Here is a 21,248-nt window from a genome sequence, read left to right as displayed (position 1 = left end):
CTCAAAGCACAATAAATGTCAAATACCTCTAAAACCGTCCGTAAAACTTCTTATATGATAAAAAGGTAACAGCTGAAATAGGTAAATAAATAAAATGGGGAAGAGAAATGTGATAAAGAAGGATGCCAGTGAAAGTAGTTGGCTGAGAGTAGAATGTGCCTGATTCTTAGCTCTCCACTCATCTCTATCATTTGAGATTAAGTTTAAGTTCTTTCAAAAAGTCCTAGATATAACTATAGTCACAAACCTCATTGCATTTTGCTCACTGTGGCCTGACTTCCTTCAAAGCCTCAACAAAACGCAGATTCAACTGGGCTGACCAACAAAAATTCAGTTCATGTGAAATTATACGAGTGAATGGGCTATCAGTATGCAGATAGTGCTAGGATGCTGAGCAGCTGCAGTGAGCTGTGACTCCAGTCAGCGACTACATTAAGAGTAAACAACCATAACTTTTGATGGGCTATGGAGCCAAGCTATAGTGTTGGGTGAGTTAAATATGTTAAATGCATCACTTGCTCTGAAATGCTTTCTTTGTTGACTGTGATGACTTTGAACTCACAATCAACCTGGCTCTGTCTCCTTGGTACCTATGATTATAGAGTCCTTGCCACTGCCCTGGCTTGATCGAGGTGTAGTTTTGATTTACTGTACTTTTGAATTATGAAATCCACCAGATCTAGGAGCACCTGTATACCCAGAAATGGCAATTCTGGGTTACATAGTAGTTTTACTTTTAGAAGTTTTTGAGGAAATTCCCTATCACTTACCAAAATGGCTGAGCTAATTTCCACCTCCATCCATCATATTTAAGAATTATACTTTCTCTACATCTTTACCAATGTTTTTGATTAGCAACACAATGACTAAGAAAGTGCTACATCAATTTTGGCTGTATTTTGTACTAAAATGTGTGCTTTTTTTTCTTTTCTTTTCCTCTTTCTCTAATGATTACAAGGGCTGTTGTACATTTGATGACTGCTTATGGACCTTTGTCTTCTTTATTATCCCATTCCCTTCTGTAGAATAAGAGCATTTGTATAGTCACTCTGCAATGTCATTGCTAAGTTACTTCAAGGTCCCAAGTTCCCTGTTGTACTAAGTGGAATTTCTGTTAAGCCCATTTTATTATTTCATGGGGATTTTAACAATTACAGCTCATGATTAGATACTCAATTACTTGTGTGGGTTTACACTAAACATCCAAATCAGTGCTACTTGCCTAATTGCCACAGTGGTATCTTTTCCTTTGGTTGTGTCGGTGAACTTTGCACAGGGAAGCGATTAGAAGATATGAGGGAAAGCAGAGAGAGATAGATTGGAAGGAATCCTACTGCTGACATACAGGGTAAGTTAAAATGTTTTCTCCTTTTCTAGGTATTAAATATCTGTGCATCTGGCTTATTTACCTCTGTGACAATGGCAGTATTCACTGGGAACATGAGCACTGAAGATACTCATTTAGATTTGTAAGCTAGGCTAGATTTTATCAGTTGTATTTCACCTTTCTAACACTGTTGCTCATATCTGCAGTCGGCTATATAAGATGAACCATAACTTTGTGCCTAAGAAGTTTATGCAAAGTACTGTAAACAGTCCTTGGTGAATTCTCGAAGTCCATCATTTATAAAACTGGGGTTTGAACAATTGGCATTCAAACACAAACTGCCTCTGATAAAATTCTAACTTCAAAAGTTTCGAATGGCTTTGGTATTATGCGCTCTCCATTGATTGACATTTAAGCAGATCATTTTCCTTCAGATAGTGTGGATAACTTAGAAGCTGGAAATAAATGCATTCAAGGTTTACTTTTAGAGCATTTATTTTCAGGATACTACACAGAGATTTCTTGCACATAGAATTGTTCTTACGGCACATTTTGTCCATAGAGGAGAGCAAGTACAAAGTAAGTTGGGTGACTTTTCCTGCGTTGATAATAGATCACGGGTGAGAAATGGGCAAGTGGCCTGCTAGAGGGGAGATAAAAGCAGTAGACTGTGGATTTGGAAGACTGCCAAGGACAACAATTTATCTTAGCATTTGCATGAAGCCTCCTCTGTCTTTAGTGCTATTTGAATTGTTCATCGGAGTGATGCTTCAACCTAGAAATGCAAAGTAATTGTGTCCTAATGAAAGACACAAGTCTTCCCCCCCCCCTGGAAAGCAGATCCTTCCTCCAGATGTGGTGGGGGCGGAGGAAATGGGCAGAGGGAAAGATTACACCATATGAATTAGCACTTGGTTACAGGTTACTTGCCTTGCTTACTAAATGGTCTATTCTCTAATCCAATCACCAAATATTCTCTGAAACCTAAGTGGATAGAATTGTGAGCCATATATCGTACCTGGCCACCACCCTAATGACACTTCAGTCTATTTGGAGCTATTTGTAAGGATTAAAAAAAGCAACTGTGACATTATAATTGCCACTGGTGAGGAACTAGCCTCTGATAGCCTTTTGTTTTAGACTAACAGCTTTTCTGAGGTATGATTTAGTTTTTGTAAAATTTGTCTGTAGTGAATTCATCTGAGGCATAAATCATATCATGTCCTTCTCTTACTTGAACCATATCAATTACTTTCTATTGTTCTTTTAACTGGCCTAGTAAAGCCTTGCTCTGGTCTAGATAAAATTACATTTTGACAATGTAGAAAAAGCATGGTGCCCGGAACTTTGACATGTGATGTTCTGTTTAGGTGAACTTTTCCTGATTTATCATGTAAATGGATCCTTCTTACTGTTTAGAGCATCCTTTGAAGTCGCCCTTTTACAAAGTTTTTCTCTGTCTGCAGTACGTGCAGTACAGTACTGATTTTGTACATTGTGGCTTTCTTCATTCTTTGTCTGTCTTCAGGCCAGTTACTATAAGTTAGGCAAGACTGTTCTCATCACTATGATTATAAGTTTCTCCAGAACATGATGTCCTGTCTTCTTTGTAGTGAAGTGAATGCAATTTGGGGCATTCAAATGATATAGGAAAAAACCTTTCCTGGGACTGGTGCTTTGCCTCAGTAGATAAAAGCACTTGCCACCCAGCCTGATGATCTGAATTCAAACCCTGGAACCGTCATGATAGTAGGAAAGGACCAATTCTTCCACATTGTCATTTGACCTCCATGTGTGTACTATGGAGAGTACTATGTGTGTACCCTACTCCTACACAGCAAAAAGGAAATAAAAATAAAAAGGGACGGTGTATACTTTTAGGGTTCTAATACCCTAGTTGTGTGTGGCTTAGTGCTGGTTCATTGACTGTTGAGTGTCACCAGTCAGATGATAGGAGAGAGGAATCAGAATAATTGCTATCAATATCTGTAGCTGTTACACTTGGCTTATGGCTACTGAACTAATATATTAAATGCTAAATGTAAAATATTAAATATTAGACTTATATTTGATGTGTCTGCCTTTGACTATTTCATTTAATTTATTTTTGTTGCACTTTTATTGGTCTATAAAGGTTTGGGAATAAATGGGTTCACCTCTGTAAGTAGTTAAGAAGCTCTTTTTTTTTTTTTTAAAACAAAACAAAACAAAACAAAAAACCAGACTTGCCGAAGCATTTCATGTTTGACCTAAGAAGAACATGTATAAAACAGAAGTGAAACAAGCAGAAATAAACACTGGTTGAGTAGAAACTCTACGTAATGTTTAATATACATAATGTAGTGCCATTTTCAATCTATAATTCTTCAGGAAAAGGTAGACTGTGTTAAGTAAATAGACTTTTGGTTCTTCTGGATACTATAAAGTGAACTTTGAAGAGACCATGGGTAAGACCTAAAGATCTGAATGTTCCACACAATAGAGGTGAGGCCTGGGATTTGTGAACAAGGGAAGAAGGGAAGAGAAGGGGAAAAAAGAGCTAACATTAAAATATTGGGAAGATATATAATGGATGGTACTGTGGCCAGAATAAAATGAAAAGTGGTGGAGGAGCTGATAAGTTGCTTTCAGTTACTAGCATTTTTCACTTGACAACTATAAGAGAGGTTGCTTGTGGATGACCGAGGGACCACAGTCCAAGTACAGACAGTTCTCAGCTTATGATGGTCTGAATTAATATTTTTATTTGCTTTTGAATTATGTGAAAACTACTATGCATCATTAAAGGCAATACTTTAAGTTTTGATATATATGGTACTTAGTGCTAAGATCTTGTATGGTGATCCTGGACAGAGGCAGTGAGTTGCTCCTTCTTAGCCATGTAGCTGCCAGAATGATGTATCTCTGCAGTGTCCTGTGTTGTTCAGCTATGATATCCAGTAGTTTAGGCTACTAAGCACATTATCAAGTTTTGATATTTTCAATCTAAGAAATAATCCCATAAAATCATGAAACACTAGTACATAAATCTACTAAGTAGCCCTGTTTTAGAGGCAGCATTGAGAAGCCTGAAAGAGAAGATATATTTCTATGAAGTCACCTCGTTAAAACATTGGCTAGGTAGTGATCTTTCCTTGTAAATTTCAGTCAGGAAGGAGGGGAAGGAGGGAAAAGGAAGGAGAGACACACAGGGAAGCATTTTGGAGAAAAAGGAATGAGTATCTGAAGTTGTCTACTTTAAGCTGACTAATGCTTGTGACCCTCAATAACATGATAGGGGTTTAGACTTCAGACCAATCCCCAGTCTTCTGTCTCTTGGTATTCTGCTCTATTATATCTCTGTTTTAAGAAGAAACTGAATCCTGAGCCATTAGAGAGGTTGTATATCCAGGGGAAGTGGACTGTGTTTCCTGGCACTTGGGACCAGTGGCAGCTTTTTGCCTCAAGCCCACTTCCCTTGCCTATAAAACTAGGCTCCAACCCAATGACCTCTGTGTTTACATGCCATCTGCTGAGGGCATCACAACACGTGGCTTTGAGCATTTGAATTTTTATATAGAACATTACAATTGGAAGAACAAAGGAAGGGGAAGCAGAGAACAGAACAGGAAGCCCTGGAAGGGGAAGGGAGCATAAGGGACTAGTTGGTATTGATATGCCAACAGCATGACTCAATCTTATCTGCTTTCCCTTGAAACAAAGCAGGTTCTTTTTTGTTTTTGGTTCATTCCAAGATCTGGTAAGCACAGAGGTCAGTTCTTCAAACCTAGTTTACTGCTGGATGTGATTTTGCATACTACTTTATGAGTGATCATTTCTGTCTTAGTAAAATAAAAAGAGGTGTCTCTCCCCATTTCTTGTAATATGCTATGAATGAGGGAGATATAGGGAAAAGAGACAGCAAGAGGGAAATGGGAGGGGGCGGGGGAGCTACAGAAGAATGAAAAACCAAGAGGGAGAGAGCAAGAATGAATTAGGGAGTGGACATAGTGGGATGCAATATGTGTCTTTAGATGCATTTTTTTTGGACAGCTTTAAAGTACAGAATCACAAAGTTTTGTTTGTTATTCTTTGAATCAACCTTTCCTTCTAGGCCCTTCAAGGAATTCTGTGTGAAGCTGAGGATGACCTTGAATCCCTAATCCTATCCCATCCATCTCTCAAGAGCTCACATTACATGCCTACCATACCATGCTCAGTATGCTGTCCCTGTTTTTAAAATTGTCTTTGATCACTTAATTCTCATAATACTACTGTGTGTGCTTCATATCCTTATATCTCTGCATATGCATGAAGGTCAAAGGGCAATTCTTAGGAGTCTGTTTTCTCTACCATGTGGGTCCTGGGGATGGTACTTAGGTTGTCAGGTTTGCTGGCAATTGCCTCCACCTATTGAGCCATCCCACCAGTCCCTCTTTGCACAAACTCTTCTGTGACCTTTTCAGAGCTGACCTGTCTTGCTGAGACACATGGGTGGGCTGAGCAGGAAAAACAAGTCACTTTATAAGCTGATTGTCTACTTTGGGCAAGTTGGGTCTCTTTTCTGAGTCCATTTCCTGATTTTTAAAAAAGATTTGAGGAGGTGGTGGTGAGAAGTCTCTACTCCTAGATGTTTTAAGATGCTTAAAGAAGTCCCAAGAAAATAGCGAGCACAGCAGGGGGCAGGCAGAGGTCCATTAACTCTTATCCCCTTTCTCCCTGGTACAATGCTCAGCTTGATTGCCTGTCCTCCACATTCTTTACCACTGACAGCTGACATTACCCCACCTCCACTTTCAGCATCTGTAGCTGCCTCGAACACTGGGGAACTGTCAGGTCTTCCAAGGTAGTGGTTAAACACTATAGCACTGAATATGGTCTGCTATGGCTCCTGTCTTCCCCTGGGCACCTCAAGTGTTTGGATTATTTGGTCTGATTTTTAAGGTATCCTGAACATCTGCTATTGGACCATCTCAACGCGGATGTAATTTGCCTTGTATCAACTGCTTGGCTACGTTGAATAGTTCTTTGGATCCTTATCTCTGTTTGGAACTTGGCTAAGGACACTCACAGTTCTCTCAGCATTTGCCCATCTGGACTGATTTTAATGCTTCAGTCTGCCTTAAAAACAGTAGGCCTCTGGTTTTTGCTCCCCTACCTGTGTGCTTAGCATTCACCCAGTTGCTATGTTGACACTTTCCTTCACAGTCGACCTGGGTGATATCTAAGGAGGAAGAAGTACAGAACTGCAAGTGACCTTGGAGTGTTTTAACATTTTAGTCTTAAATATGCCACCTTTTATAGTTTTCTTTTTAAATCTGTATCTGAACCAAAATTTACTTATTTTTTTATATTGATGGTACTTATGAGACTTAAACAGCAATTCTGCCTTGTTCTAAAGAATGTTTGTGAAATCATAGAATTGATGCAGTAGTTATTTTTTCTAATATGTATTTAATATAAATTCAAAACCAATACGCTTTAAAAAGGTTCTGCCATGTACTCCTTAAGACTAGCTCATGCAAATAACCTATTCTGGGAAATAGTGATCGGGTCTTTCTTCCCCAGCTTGCAAATGAATAAACAGTTACAGAGATATGTCTAGTTGAAGGAATTCCAAGCATTTAAGCTTGACTCTTAGCTCATATGCTAGTGCCTTGGTTTGTATCATGTCATACCACCTCCATGCTTCACATCAATCTACTACTATTGTCAACATATATGAAAAAATTAAATCATGATACAGGATATGCTTTGCAATGCAATATAAGAGGTACTGTTATAGGACCCAGCCATATGGGAAAAAGGTGCTGCGTAACTGACAGGTTGCATGCACATACTAGTTACTGCTGGGGACTCAAGCAGACCAAGTAACAGCATTCTTCTAGAAGAGGAAACAATTATGGAACAACCTCTAGCAAGAAAAGATATCACCAATGGATATGCATATGGATATGGATATGGAATTTGTTGGAGACTTACTTGCTTAACAGGAATGTCCACTTCTAGCTTGATCATGTCACATCTCTGGTTTGTGTTCTTGGTAGAATCTTTGCTTTTTTTTTTTTATATCTGAGATTTTTAGCAAGATGAACTTTTCCAAAGCTTATTTTTCACTAATAGTGTACACACTGACCTGTTGACGGCCTCTATTGAAGCATTTATGGGATTGCTTCCTCCTCGTTTTAGAACTGCATTTAAGGAGGTTTATGTAAAAGCATACAGGTGTCTTTGACAGATATGTGGAGCTGAGAATCAAAGAAGACACTTAGAGTATAGGAAGCTCAGTCAGGGTGAGTGTTCTTGAATTTGCATTTGTAGAAGAAAGGAGTTCTTCTGTGCTGTTGTAACACCAAGGCTGACTAGAGTTTGTTCCCCCGAGTATATACACATCCTCAGTTTTTACCCAGCTGGCTCATCTTGAAAGGCCAGATGGCTCATCTTGGAAGGAAGCATCTTCTTAGCTCCACTTCCTTTTTTGACCATCCAAATGACTTCTAAATAGTTTTGCTTTACTCTGTATGTGTATGTCATTGCTAGAGGTGTTTGGAGTATTTTTTTTTTGTGCTTTAAATTTTGTGGAGGATAGAGATGATGTTTCATTATTATTATCAACTGAGTAGTAGTTTTTCTATCCACTGCTTTAATAATATAGAGTTCAGGGACTTATGGAAACTGTGTGGCTGAGTTCAAAGGAAAGAAGGTCACTAGAGGAAAAAGTGGCAGCTCAAAGCACAATGAATGAGTTCATGTTTTCATGACTCACACTGACATGATACTACACATTACTTTCTTTTAGAAGGAACAGATTTTGCTTGTTCTTGTAGGAGGCATCTCTCTAAGGTCTCATTATCCTGAATTGTGTGCTCTGGATTCAGTTCACCATTCATTTCCAGAACACTGTAGTGATCTCTTTCCTCACTGTCTCTCTGTGTCCCTTGCTCTAGCTTTCTCTTGCTCTTAGTTTGTTCTTTCTCACTTTGTCTCTGTGTCGGTCTTTGTCTGTCTGTTTATCTTTCTTTCTCTTTTGATCAAGTTCAAGCACTCTTGTCCTTGTGGATGTTAGCTAAACACCATGAAACTGAGCTACATCCTTACTCACTGTTCCCCCAACATGGTCTTGCTATGTAGCCTAGGATGGCCTTGTATCTTTCAATTGTTGTGTTTACTGAAGCGCACCACCACCATAGGTGGCAATTCTTTTTTGCTGTTCCATCACTCTGCAGGCTTTTTTGGGGGGTGTGGTGGTGATGGAAACAGATCTAGATCTCAACGTTGAAAGGAAAATATATTTGAAAGATTGTTATTAGGCATAATCTGGCCTAGCTGGAAATCTAGGATAGAGAGGGTCTCCTTAGATCATCTTATGCCAGCTGAGACAATTACTGATGTGAATGAGCTCAAATTTTCTCAGGCAGAACTTGACTCAAGGTGTCCAGTGAGCGGACCAGGCTCCCACTTCAGGTGCCATCAGAATCTACTTTAGCTTTCAAGAGAAGAACGTTTCTTCCTTGGCATTTATCAGATAATGGTTGATCAAAGTGAGACTGAAAAGGTTTGTTATTCACAGACTTTGCAAAGGAATTCTTAGTTGTTCTGACTAAGACTTCCTCAGAAATACACCACAGTCTGTGCTCTTCTTGACTGTCTATCTTCCTTCTTGCCCTTCTTCAGTGGTATCAGATGTATATTGTGGTCTGAAACCTTCCCTTCCTACTTCTGTCTCTCTTCCTTGTTTTTCACAGTTATCCCTCTCAAGAAATGTCTTGCCTTTCTAATTATGTTTTAACATCTAATTCCAAGGGTCCCAACATATGGAAGAATTCCTCTATTCCCACCTCCACATCCACCACAAGGCAACTGAGGTATCTATGGTTACTCAAGCAAGACCAAAACATTCTAAACTCCAACTCAATATTATTTTTCAATCTGCAGTCAACATGCATGAGCACAGTTGTTTGCAGATGTATAAAGAAAGCATAATATATTGTTTACTTGAAGATCAAACATTATTTCACTTTTGTTAGATCTGTTTTTGCTCCATGTGAGTTAAGATCTGAAAAACTTTGTTTTTGATGTCCTAGTCATATATTTTCTTAATGTTTATTAAGGACAAGAGTTTTTAGTAAGTAAATACTTGTATGAGCACTACCAAAAGTCACCTCATACATTGCCAGTAAATACATAATGCCCCATATTTTAAACACTGTGTTGTATATCTTACTGCCTTCTAGAACATATAAGGCTGAGGGGAAGATAAAATGAGAGGGATGGAAGTAGGAAAATGAAAGAAGGAAAGCAGATTATTGGTAAGAAAGAAACTGAAAAACTCAACAAAACTGTTTCAGGTATCTTGGTGAAACATCTATTATTTTCTACTACACCCTAGTCTAACCTCCATTGACTCAAAATATTCCTTACTCATCTGTTGTCCAAAACCTAAGCTGAGTATTTTTATATGTGAATTGAGGACTGTTTTTTTCTCCTAGAAGAATCAATCATTTATGCTTAAATTGGATGGAAGGCCTCATCCACTTTGTGCAGCATATTCAAGATGCATACTACATCAGAAGTCAGTAGTGTTTGGATGCTTTCTGAGAAAGATACTTGAATAGCACTTCTTTTATCATTTAGAAACATTTGTAAGCAAAACAAGATATTTCCCTTAATTCTAGAAATCTAAGAGCACAATTACATTAATCATCTACCATCACTATTATTCTTTTGGTTTAAGAGCTTTATAACGATTGTGATTTTGTTGTGCTAATGAAACAAAATTTTGGCTTGAACTCCTGTGATAACTTAATAGATTCTTAGTAGTATAGTGATAATTTCACATCCCTTTTTCATTCCATAGAGACAATGCTCTGCAGAACCTTTATCTAAAGGGCATTTCTAATTTATAAGCCATTTTGTTAATCACTAAGCAAGTTGTTTTTTCAGAATAAAAAGAGGTATGGGGTGACCTTGGTGGCACACTGTCTTCTCAGATGTTATGGACTTTAAAGGTATGAGGCATTTGAATGTAAAAAGCCAGGTTGGGTTTTGTGTAGGTAGGAAGGTATATCCTGTTGTGCCTGATTGGAAGAGATTTGTTAGCCTCTGAGAGCACAAATCAAATATTGGCATGCAAGTGTCCTTGGATATATTGGGAGTCATCTCCCTGTGTCCTCTGTCTCTTGGTTTACATTTCAAACCTAATTGAAATAGCCAACATCCAAACTGAATCTAAGAATAATGGGGAACTATGCCTGATTACTATTGCTATCATTGTTATTATTTGCTGTTGGAGGTTGAAGCTAATATCTGCTTTTTCCCAGGCAAGAACTCTACCACAGAGCTGTTTCTTCAGTCAGTTTTGGAAGGGTTTTATTTTATTATTTTTATTTTGAGACAGGATCTTACTGTGTTTACCAGGACGACCTTGAAGTTGCTTGGCAGCACAGGAAAATTTTGAATTCTGACCATGCCTCAACCTCCCAAGTAGCTGGGATTGCAGGCTAGTTCCAGAAGACCTGACTCAAATTATCTTTTAAATAAGAAAAGGAGATAGCTTTGTAGCTGAAAAAGACAACATTATAGTATCCAGAGCTACGAAAGGCCAGTTTGGGTAGTTACTGAATTTGTTTCTCCAAGCATCTAGAGAACACATTAGGTGCTTCCTGGATTTCCTTTACAGCTGATTAGAGATGACATGAACTAAATGGACTATATTGCTCAGGGATGCTTGAACTACATTTTTGTTCTTACCAGGTTAGCAAGCATGTAGTGATAACCTCTTGAATGTTTCCCCAGGATCACAACCTGCAGAAAGAAGAAATGAGAAATATTGTTTATTTAAGGGCATTTTTTTCACTTATACAATCAGTGGGATGGCTGGAACGAATGCTTTTAAATCATCAGCAATATGGTGGGATTTTAGTATATGGTAGAATTGCTGCTAATTAGACCGGGTTCATTTTTTGTCACATTTCACTTGTAGTCAGATAAAACAGGAATCATTGTCAATATCAAAGTTAAAATATCAAAACAAGGGGATTAAAAAAAACATTGGAACTTCCAGGTCACTTAAAATAGATGGCAAAAGAGAGGCTGATGATCCCTCACTCATGAACTGGATTTCTATGCTTAGCTGTTGAGATGGAAAATGAGCTGAACTTAGCATACAAATTAGAAAATAGAATGTACTGTACATTTTTTTTTGTTATCTAGAAAGCTTAGGGAATAGAGCACTCAAAGAATGGGGTTAATGGAATTTTCAGGTTAACTGAGGTTACATTTGCTTATTGAAAACTTTTCTACACGCTTGCCTTCTCTTTCTTGCCTTAATGTCTTAATGTGAAAGATGTGTGGCCATCTGAATGTCTTTTGATGCTGAAGGCAATGCCCTAGGGCATTCAGAGGAGTTTTCCTTCCAGGGACATTTGGCAATGTCAGACAACGTATTTGGCTATTAGCATCCAGTGAGTAAAGGTCAGGGATGCCACAAGATATCTTCCAATGCTTAGGACAGTCCCTACAACCATAATCATCTGGTCCCAAATGTCAGCGATAGTGAGGGTAAGAAACATTTCCTCGGAGTCATCATAATTATCATTATTTTCATCAGTAATGCTGTGTTAAGTACTTGGCCTTGAGTTTACAAAGTGCCTTTTATTGTCTCTTATGTCAGTGGGCTAAATATTTTCCACCCAAATGTACTGGCTGGGTTTTTTTTTTCTAAATACATAAAGTTTATTTTATTGTAACTAAGTACGCCAAACTTTCTGGTTAAGCATTTTGTCAAACACCAAGGTGCTGACACTGTTCTAGGTACAGGTGATGGGAACAAGGAAGTGAACACTATAGAGAAGAAAGGAACAGCCTGATGTGTATTTAAGTTTTATGTCAATGTGAAGCTAATATGATCTTTCTTTAAGTAAAGCAAAGGCAAACTTTGAGTAGAATGATTGGAACAGGCCTTAGGAGGAAGCAATGCCAGCCAGAGGCTGGAAGGTTAAGCTTCATGAGGAATTCCTTCTGGATACAGCTGAGTGCAGATGTCAGAGGTTTGAAAACAACTGGCAAGGTCTCAGGATTTTATACATAGTAAACTGGAGGCATATATGAAAGTCTGTTAATTGTTATAGTTATTACAACTGCCCTTATTTTTATGTCTAAAATATGCAGGCCTTGTACTCAATGTTGTATGTGTAAGTAATTTCTATAAAATTTTAAGTCTAATTTTACAGATGAAGAATCACAGCCCAAAGGTAGTTTAAATAATTTCTCCAAGGTCACATAGCTGGGATTAGAAGCTGGGTCTTTCTTCCTGGGGAAGGACTGGAGGTACAATTAGATCCTCCATATCTGTGGTTTCTGCATCCATATGTTTAAACAAGCTCACATCGAAAACACCTGAAAAATCATTTCAAATAGAGTGTGTGCAGACTATTTTCTTGTCTCTGTTTCTCCAAGCAGTGCAGTACAAGAACTATTTGTTTAATATTTATGTAGTATTAGTTAATATAAATAATGTACATATTATTCAAGGTATATAGAAAGACATGAATAGTGTGCTGTTTTGTATAAAGGACACACACCTCTATATTGGCAAATATCCGAGTTGGAGTACTGCTTTAGAACCAGTCCCCTTGGTATGACTGTATGACATGTTTCAATTTGCCTCCTGAGTTTTCAACTTTATGGTGGTATCTAAATTATGGACATGCAGGAGAGATTGAACTTTATTTCTGTGAAGTGATAGTGATGGAAGCCAGGGATGTATGCATTGCAGGGAAGTACTTTACTGCACACTCCCATCCTCAGGTCTTTTACCATGTTAGTTCTTTTCTCCTTTCAACAAAGAACTCAATAGATGACAGGACCCATTCAGTGGTTCCTTATAAAATGGGCGTTGTGTTAGATGATTTCACTTGACTAAAGGCTAATGCACGTGCTCTGAGCATGTTTAAAGTAGATTAGGCTAAGCTAGGATTTGAGGTAGGTTAAGAGTAATATGACTTAATACATTTTCAATTTCCAATCATTTTATTTATGCTAAGTGATGATGATTGTTCTCAATTTTTGCAGAGGAGCAAGGCGAGATGATTAAAGGCATGAAGCAGAAAGGGAAGGCGCCATAGAGGGTACATGTTAGGTTGGCCCATAGAAATGGAATTGTACCTTTGAGTATCATGTTTACTTTCTTGCTTTTATAGAGACTCAAGCCAGTGTATGTGTGTGTGTGTGTGTGTGTGTGTGTGTGTGTATTTGTGTGTATAAGAGAGAGTACAGAGAGATGTTTTCAATTAATTTAAAATATGAGCCACATTTCAGACTGATTGTGTATGAAGGAAAAGAAAGGTTAATGAATATCTTGAGGAGGTGATTTCTCATGTTGCCATGACACAAAATAAGCTGTTAGGTGTCTTCTGGGATGTATTCTTCAGTGTCTGCTCATGAGAAACATCTTTGCTGGTGACATTTGTTAACTTTTGGTGGCAAGTTGGGACCATACATTTGTTGAATTTTTAATTCACGGACAACCCTCACATAATAAAACTAGAGGGTTTTGAATACTTCATGAAAAATGAACACATGACAAACTCGGAGAAAAATAAGGAAGGCTGTTTCAGTGGAGACCATATTTATTGTGCTTTTTTCACATAAGAAAGTCCAGAAGGAACAATACACAATGGTAGTGCCATTAGCTGAGTCCTGAATGACAATCCAGAGGTAGGATTTGGTCATGCACTCACTGCTTGGCTGTGGACAAATCACTCAACTTTCTGAGTTTCCATTCACGTATCCACCATTTGGCCCTAGGTCTCCTAACAAGGTTGCGTTGATTAAACGAGAGAACATCTCCAAACATGGTTGAGATCAGAATGATGAAGTATGCCACATTACTTCCTTCCAGGGATGGGGTGTTCATTAAGACATTGCATCTTCAGCTTCAGGAAAAGATGAAGCTGTTAGAATAACTGTTTTGGTCCATGCCCAGATGGTGTGCTCAGAACAAATAGACATACTGGAAGGTAGTTCTCTCATCACCCTTTCTAGAGTTAGCCTTAAGTTGGAGGAGATGGGAAAGTTATCTAAAGATAGGAGCATTTAGGTGTCACAGAGCTGCTGCCTTGAAGCCCATAATTAATTCCTCATGCTTGCTTTCAGTGCCTTCTTAACTCTGATTTAGCATACAGTTCTTACCAATCTTGGTTTTTCCAGTTCCCAGTAAATTAAACACTTCAAGCTAGAAGGGGTGTGTGGGGAGGCTGGGAGTGATATTTGGGAGAGGTGCATTAGTACTAGAGGAAGTGACAGTCTGGCTTAAAGGAGAAGGAAGAAACAACAGAAAAGCAGGCAACAATGCACTACTGCACAGTATAATCAGGGATGTTTGCTGTGAGTGCCTGAGTCATCAGACAATAGTTTACTTTGATCAGAAACTTCTGATGAAAATATCAGGGCCATGTAATATGTTTCAAGGAAGGCTTCCATCAGAAATGATCTCCAGGTTGTTAGAGAGAAAGTATCTGTTGTCTTGAGATCTGCTGTGGGGCTGCTATCATCCTACTGATGGGAGCTAACTGAGGCTTCAGTGAGAAATGTGCTATATTTTTTTCTCTTCGCCTTCCCTTTAACTTTTTTTTTCCCTAGGAAAAGCTTGTGAAAACAGGGAAGGGCTGGGGATACTGAATATAATATGGAGCACCAGAGAACTGGATAGTTAATAGGAAAGTTCTTGTTCAGTTAATACTCAACCTCCATTCTTTCAATCTGTTACAGATGAAAGAGACATAAATTCTACCCTCACTTACTTAATAACTCTGGTATCCAAGAGAATATTCAACTTTGCTTTTATAGTAATTATAATAGATCTTTCTGAATTAGTTTTAGAACTTCACAGATAAAAAGCTGTTTTTACACTCAGATGTGACATTTAAGGAAGAAATACCAAGTTCCCACATCCATGTTCTGCAGTCATTTTGCCTTTGTAAGATTTGCTAGGGATGATAAATGGCCTGCTATGATGGCAGACACGATAAATGTAATAAGGGGAAAATGTATCAAGTATAGATGAAATTCATTTTTTTAGGGAAAATTATTTTTATCTTCACATATAGCATCTCAAAGTGAAAAAAAACTAGCTACAAATCTCATTCACTGAGCAGAGGGTTTTTTTTTTGCATAAGAAAGATCTCATATATACTAACACTTGGACATGTAGACAGTGTCAAACTTTCCGTCAAAGAAGTCATGGAATAAAAGTTTACTCATTTGGGGGTCATTTTCCCTTTCTAAACAGCCCCTCATCGCATCTTTCTATGAAACTGCAGGCCGAATATCTCCAAGCAGTTAAAAAGGATTTATAAGACATTCAGTTCATTGTCTCTCAAGGAGACCCGTCCTTTCCCAATTTCATGTTTAATCTAGATATTTTCATCATTTTAGAAATTTGAAATGAAATTGTTCCACAAGACTACTTGAGAGAGGCCCACGTATCCTTTGGGAGGCAAAAGCATCTGCTTTTCTATGCTCACATTTTAGAAAAAAAAATGTGTGTGAAGAAGTGTGTATGTTTTCCCCCCTTAGATCCATCTGGTATGCAGATTAGGTTATTTGCAGACCTAAGTATCTCCATGTTTGGATTTTCTACATCAGCGCCAGAAAAGGATCTATGGAGAAAGATTGATCTTGCTTTGAGTACAGAACAGGCCTTGATGTTCACCCTAATTTGTTTCTCTTTGATTTAAGTATCATGTAAAATTTTGGGCAAGGGAGTCTGGGGAAAAAAAGGTTGAATTTGTGGGGAGGATTTTTGGTTGAATTTTGTAAGGAAAAAAAAACCTATTAGATCACATTTTTCTGTTCAAAGAAAAGATTTTTTAGGCTCACATCTGCCTTCCCCTTTCTCTTAGTAAAAAAAAAAAAAAGACATTGTTTTCTTATGGCACTGTATGTAATTTCAGCAGTGTGGGGAGCCGAATGCATGGTGTGCTGCAGAAACCAGCCTGTTATCGTGCCATACCTTCCAGAAGAGATTTTCAATCCAATTGTAGGTGTTTGCCTTCCTTAGTGAAGACCCCAATGAATTTGTCTGAGTCTTAGTAAACATAACACAAGCCAATTCCACTGGCATAATTTCCTAGTAAATTCAAGGTGCACATATTTGTTCTCATATGTCTGAATGGCAGGGCTTTAAATTGCAGTCATCTTACCCAAAGGAGTGTGCTGGAATAGTGTGGTAAGAAAGAACAATGACATATACCAAAGTCAGTCCTATGGCAGTGTGTGTGTTGGGATGGGGGGTGGGGTGTTGCGGACACGGAGAGTGACTGAAGCTTTTTGTCAGCAAGACAAACGGTCATACAATAAAGGAATCTTGTCAATGCTTATGCTGACTGTAGGGAAGCTTACGTGGAAAGAAAGGAAATGAATAAGGCAAGAAATACAATTCTAAGATGAGAGGATTAGAGGGTAAGAATTTTACCAGAGATTATCCTTTGAAGGTAGCTTTACTTCCAAGACTTTCATATTCAATTTATTGTAGCTTAATGCAATATGTGGAAGATTTAATAACAAATCACAAGAGAGGGTCATCAAGATGGCTTAGTAGGTTAGGAAAATAGGCCTGAAGACTTGAATTCAATCCCTGGAACCGACATTGTGGAAGGAGAGAACTGACTCTTTTAAGTTGTCCTCTGATCTTCATATTTATATGTACATGTACACACACACACATTTTAAAATAGACCTAAATAATTAATTAGTTTCCCTGTTTTTACTTTTAAAATACTGTGTTTCACTATGTAATCATCGATGGCCTAGGAATTGACTATGTAGTTTAGGCTGGCCTTAGCTTGTGGCAATCCTCATAGCTACATTCACAGAGAGTTTTGTTTTAATATGCATAATGTATTCTAAAAGTTCAACCAAGGCTTTGCTTTCTGTTTATATATTTTCATGCTCATTGACATTCTGAAGAGACTGTATAGGTGATGAGTAGCAGGCATTTCAATGGGAGTGGCCTTGTCATTTGAATAAAAAAGGAGGAATATCCACCGGTCCTTTGATGAAATAAGTGTAAGATATCTCCCCATAAATCAGATACTATAACATGTCTTCTAAACTAGGAACTTCAAGAAAAGGTTCAGTGCTTGACAATAAATAGCGTCATTTTATAAGGAATTGCCTGATAAGCATTAAATTTGATGTATTAGAAAAAAAAAACCAAGAAACATGAACCCTGATGTGTGGTATTTTTCAATTCAAATTTTGCCATTTAGTTATTAGCTTCATTATTATATGCAAAATTGAAATGTAAATAGTAGGGCATAATATTAGAGACCCTCGTGTAGCTCGAGCTGATGAAGCTTTCAGGCGGAGAGTGGAAAGAAAGCAGCTGGTATGGCTACAGAGAATAGAATGGTCTCTTTTTCAAGTTCTTAGTTGTGCCTTTCTTAATAATTTTCCATTTGTGCAGTGTTTTCAGTATCTGACACCCTAATCAGTAAAAATATTTGATAGTTGGAGTGAATGACCATGTTTATATTTTCAAATAAAAATAACTGTCTCTCAGGAACTCTATGTGATTTTCAGGATAATTGCTTAGTTGGCAGCTTTGTTCCTCTTCTGGGAGCCATGTCATTTAAGTGGATCTCAATTTGCAAATGGATGACAAATGACTGAGGCTTAGTTCATGGGGGGCAAAGCATACAATTCTCTAAACTCAGAAATGTTTCCTTTGGCCCTTCACTCTTGCTATTTGGATCTGGCATCATCTTGCCCTCCTGGCCAGCTCATCCACCTTCATGATCACACTGGCGAGCAAATGGTTCAAGTACCCCAGGAAGAACTGCTGATTTCCAGCCAAGCACAGAGAGCTTCTGAAAGCCACGTGTTAACTATTCAGAATCTTCTGAGCCAGTTAATAAAATCCTGGGTCGCTTCAAACCAGCAATGTTAGAATTATTAACCCAGAAATCAAGGTACTACAAATCAACACTTTTGCCTTTTAACAATAGCCCACTTTCTGGCACACCACCGGAATCAGGAAGAATGTGGATTGAAGGCCCTTTAAATATGGAAAGCTGCCTCTACCAACCACCTTTTATTTTTCCTTCTCTTAATGAATGTTTGTTGAGTGCTCAATCGGTGCCAATCATGGGGATAGAGCATGGGGAGACAGAGGTCACAAGAATCTGGGCCCTAGTCTGGAGGATGTCACACTTGAATGGGAAAGACAGCCAAGTTAACAGATGATTATAGCCCAGTGGGAGAAGTGCGAGAACAGAAATATGAACAAAGTACAACCAAGGAGAGAATGATTAACTCAACCTGCTATAGATAGAAAGTACTTTGTCTCCAACCAGAAATTTAAAAAATTTTTTCCTTTGGCTTTTATAAATGGGAACCTGACAAACAGGTAACTTAAATAGAATGCTATTTTGAAAATGAAGAGAGACATATTCTAGAAGGCTATTTCTCCTGATTTCAAGAGTCTTGCTGTTTTATAGTGCTTAAATGCTAAAGGAGAGGTTTTTTTTTAATTAAAAATATTTATTTATTTATTTTGAAGCAAGGTCTCTATAGTCTAGAATAGCCTCGAACTCATGATCATATCTCAGCCTCCCTAGTGCTAGGCTTATAGGCATGTATCAACACATAAATCTATGTTTTTGTAGTTTTCAAAATTAAATTACAATTATTTTGTTTCCTTCTCCCTTTCTACCCTCAAACCTACCTCCCATGATATTTATTAGCTTTATAATCCCAGACAAGTTACATTACATACCAGCCTTAGTTTTTCATTTGTAAAATAATAAATATAGGGGATATAATCATGGGAAAAATAAAGTAGTGTACTTAACAATGAAGGCTAGATTGATAGATTAGAGACTACTTTTCATCATAACTTTGGTCAATTAACTTAGGCTTTCTAGGTCTGAGTAGCCTACATGGAAAAGACATCTATCACTAATAGCTATTTCACAAAACTGAAGAAAGAAATGTGTGAAACCATGTGTCTTCAATTCTTAAGACATTGTCTAGTGCTTGCCTTGTATTGGCTATGTCTTCATCTTTCCCTGGAAAACTCCTATCTATTCTTAAAGACCAAGTTGAGGCAGCCTCCTGCATAAAGCCTTCCTTGATTTCATGTCCCCAACTTAAAAACAAACAACCTGCAGCTATTGGGTGAGAATAATGGGAAGATAACTTAGTGCTTGGATACAGAGGAATGCTGGTGCTGATTATTAGGATAGCACTGGGAAGATGAGAGAACCAGCTGAGGTTTTCAAATGGAAGTTGGGTGTTAGAGATGCAGATGCAAAATGATGAGAAGACGGTAGTAAATCAACCACAAAATAATGACCCTTCTAGTTTCCCCTTCCTCAGGGAAAAGGGCAAAAAAAAAAAAATCCCAGATAGGGAAAAGTTGGACAAAAGGCATTTCGGTGGTATATAAAAGATGACTTGTACAGAAGTGTTGTAGTTTGAATGAAAATATCCCCCTTAGGTTCTAGCATTTTAACACTTGGGATCCAGGTATGTGGCAGTGTTTGGAGAGTTTTAGGAGGTGGGGTCTTGCTGGGTTCGGAAGTACATCATTGGAAGCAGGCTAGGAAGCTTCAAAGCCTCATACTAGTCTCAGTGCTTCCTCTGTATCATCCTCCTGGTAAAGGATATAAACTCTCAGCATCCTGCTATAGTTGCCATGTCTCCCCACCATGATGGAGTCTTACCTCCCTAAAACTGGAAACACAAATAAGCTCTTCCTTTTTTTTTTTTTTTAAGATTTTCTTTTTTTTAAAAATTTTTTCTTTTTTTTTAATTAGGTATTTTCCTCGTTTACATGTCCAATGCTATCCCAAAAGTCCCCCATACCCACCCCCCCAATCCCCTACCCACCCACTCTCCCTTTTTGGCCCTTGCATTCCCTGTGGTACATTTACACAATGGAGTACTACTCAGCTATTAAAAAGAATGAATTTATGAAATTCCTAGCCAAATGGATGGACCTGGAGGGCATCATCCTGAGTGAGGTAACCCAATCACAAAAGCTCTTCCTTTTATACACTGCTTTGGTCATGGTGTTCTATCCACAACAAAAAAGTGACTAATACAACCAAGTACTGTCTTAAATTTATGTATCATTTCTCTGTCTGGCTGTGTATTTATGTATCTATCTATGAATCTATCTATGTATCTATGTATCATCTATCTCTATCCATCTATCATCTATCTATCTATCTATCTATCTATCTATCTATCTATCTATCTATCTATCTATCTATCTCTACCCATCCATCTGTCTAAATGCCTCCCCATCTATCATATATTTATTCATTTGAAGTAGAATGGCACTATGTAGTATAGGTTGGCTTAAAAATCTCCCAGTAGTTCATGCTGGCCCTGCACTCACAGCAATTCTCCTATTTCAGACACTCAAATGGTGGGCTTAAAGGAGTATACCACCTCTACCAGTTAAAATCTCTCTCTCTCTCTCTCTCTCTCTCTCTCTCTCTCTCTTCCTTCCCTCCTCCTTCCCTCCCTCTCTTTCCATGGTGTGTGTGTGTGTGTGTGTGTGTGTGTGTGTGTGTGTGTGTGTCCGTAGGCTACAGGTAAGAATCTTCCTCAATTACTATTCCATTTTATTCTTGTGAGATATGGTTTCTTAGTGAACCCTGGGAATGCACTGACTCAGCTAAATTGATTGGCCATCAAGTCTCAGAGATCCTCCTGTCTCCATCTTCCTAGTACTGGGATTAAAGGTACATATTGTAGAGCATGACTTTATTTAAACAAGACTTTGGGGGATCTGAACTCAGTGGGCACTTTACTGTGTCATTGGCTTTATTTCTCTGAATCCACAGCACAATCCTTTAAGGTAGGCCCTATTGTGAATCCTTTCAGGCTAAGAAACTGTAGCTCAGAAAGGTTTAGCAACTTGGTTTGA

General features: G+C 38.2%; 1 protein-coding gene across 8 annotated transcripts in view; it reads right to left on the bottom strand.

The window, feature by feature from the left end:
• The window catches only part of Gria3 (glutamate receptor, ionotropic, AMPA3 (alpha 3)), a 277,783-nt gene that overhangs the window by 97,604 nt on the left and 158,931 nt on the right, over positions 1-21,248 (bottom strand). For all 8 annotated transcript variants that reach the window (NR_104053.2, NM_001358361.2, XM_017318546.1 and 5 more), the window contains one exon: positions 11,057-11,110. Coding sequence is in view for 7 of the 8 variants with exons in the window: in NM_001358361.2 (NP_001345290.2) it covers positions 11,057-11,110 (54 nt within the window). In the remaining variant the exon portion in view is untranslated. The remainder of the gene's footprint in view (positions 1-11,056; positions 11,111-21,248) is intronic.

Source organism: Mus musculus, chromosome X (assembly GCF_000001635.26).
Source record: "Mus musculus strain C57BL/6J chromosome X, GRCm38.p6 C57BL/6J".
NCBI lineage: Eukaryota > Metazoa > Chordata > Mammalia > Rodentia > Muridae > Mus > Mus musculus.
The sequence above is the reverse complement of the archived record's forward strand: the minus strand, read 5'-3'. Positions and strand labels throughout refer to the sequence as shown.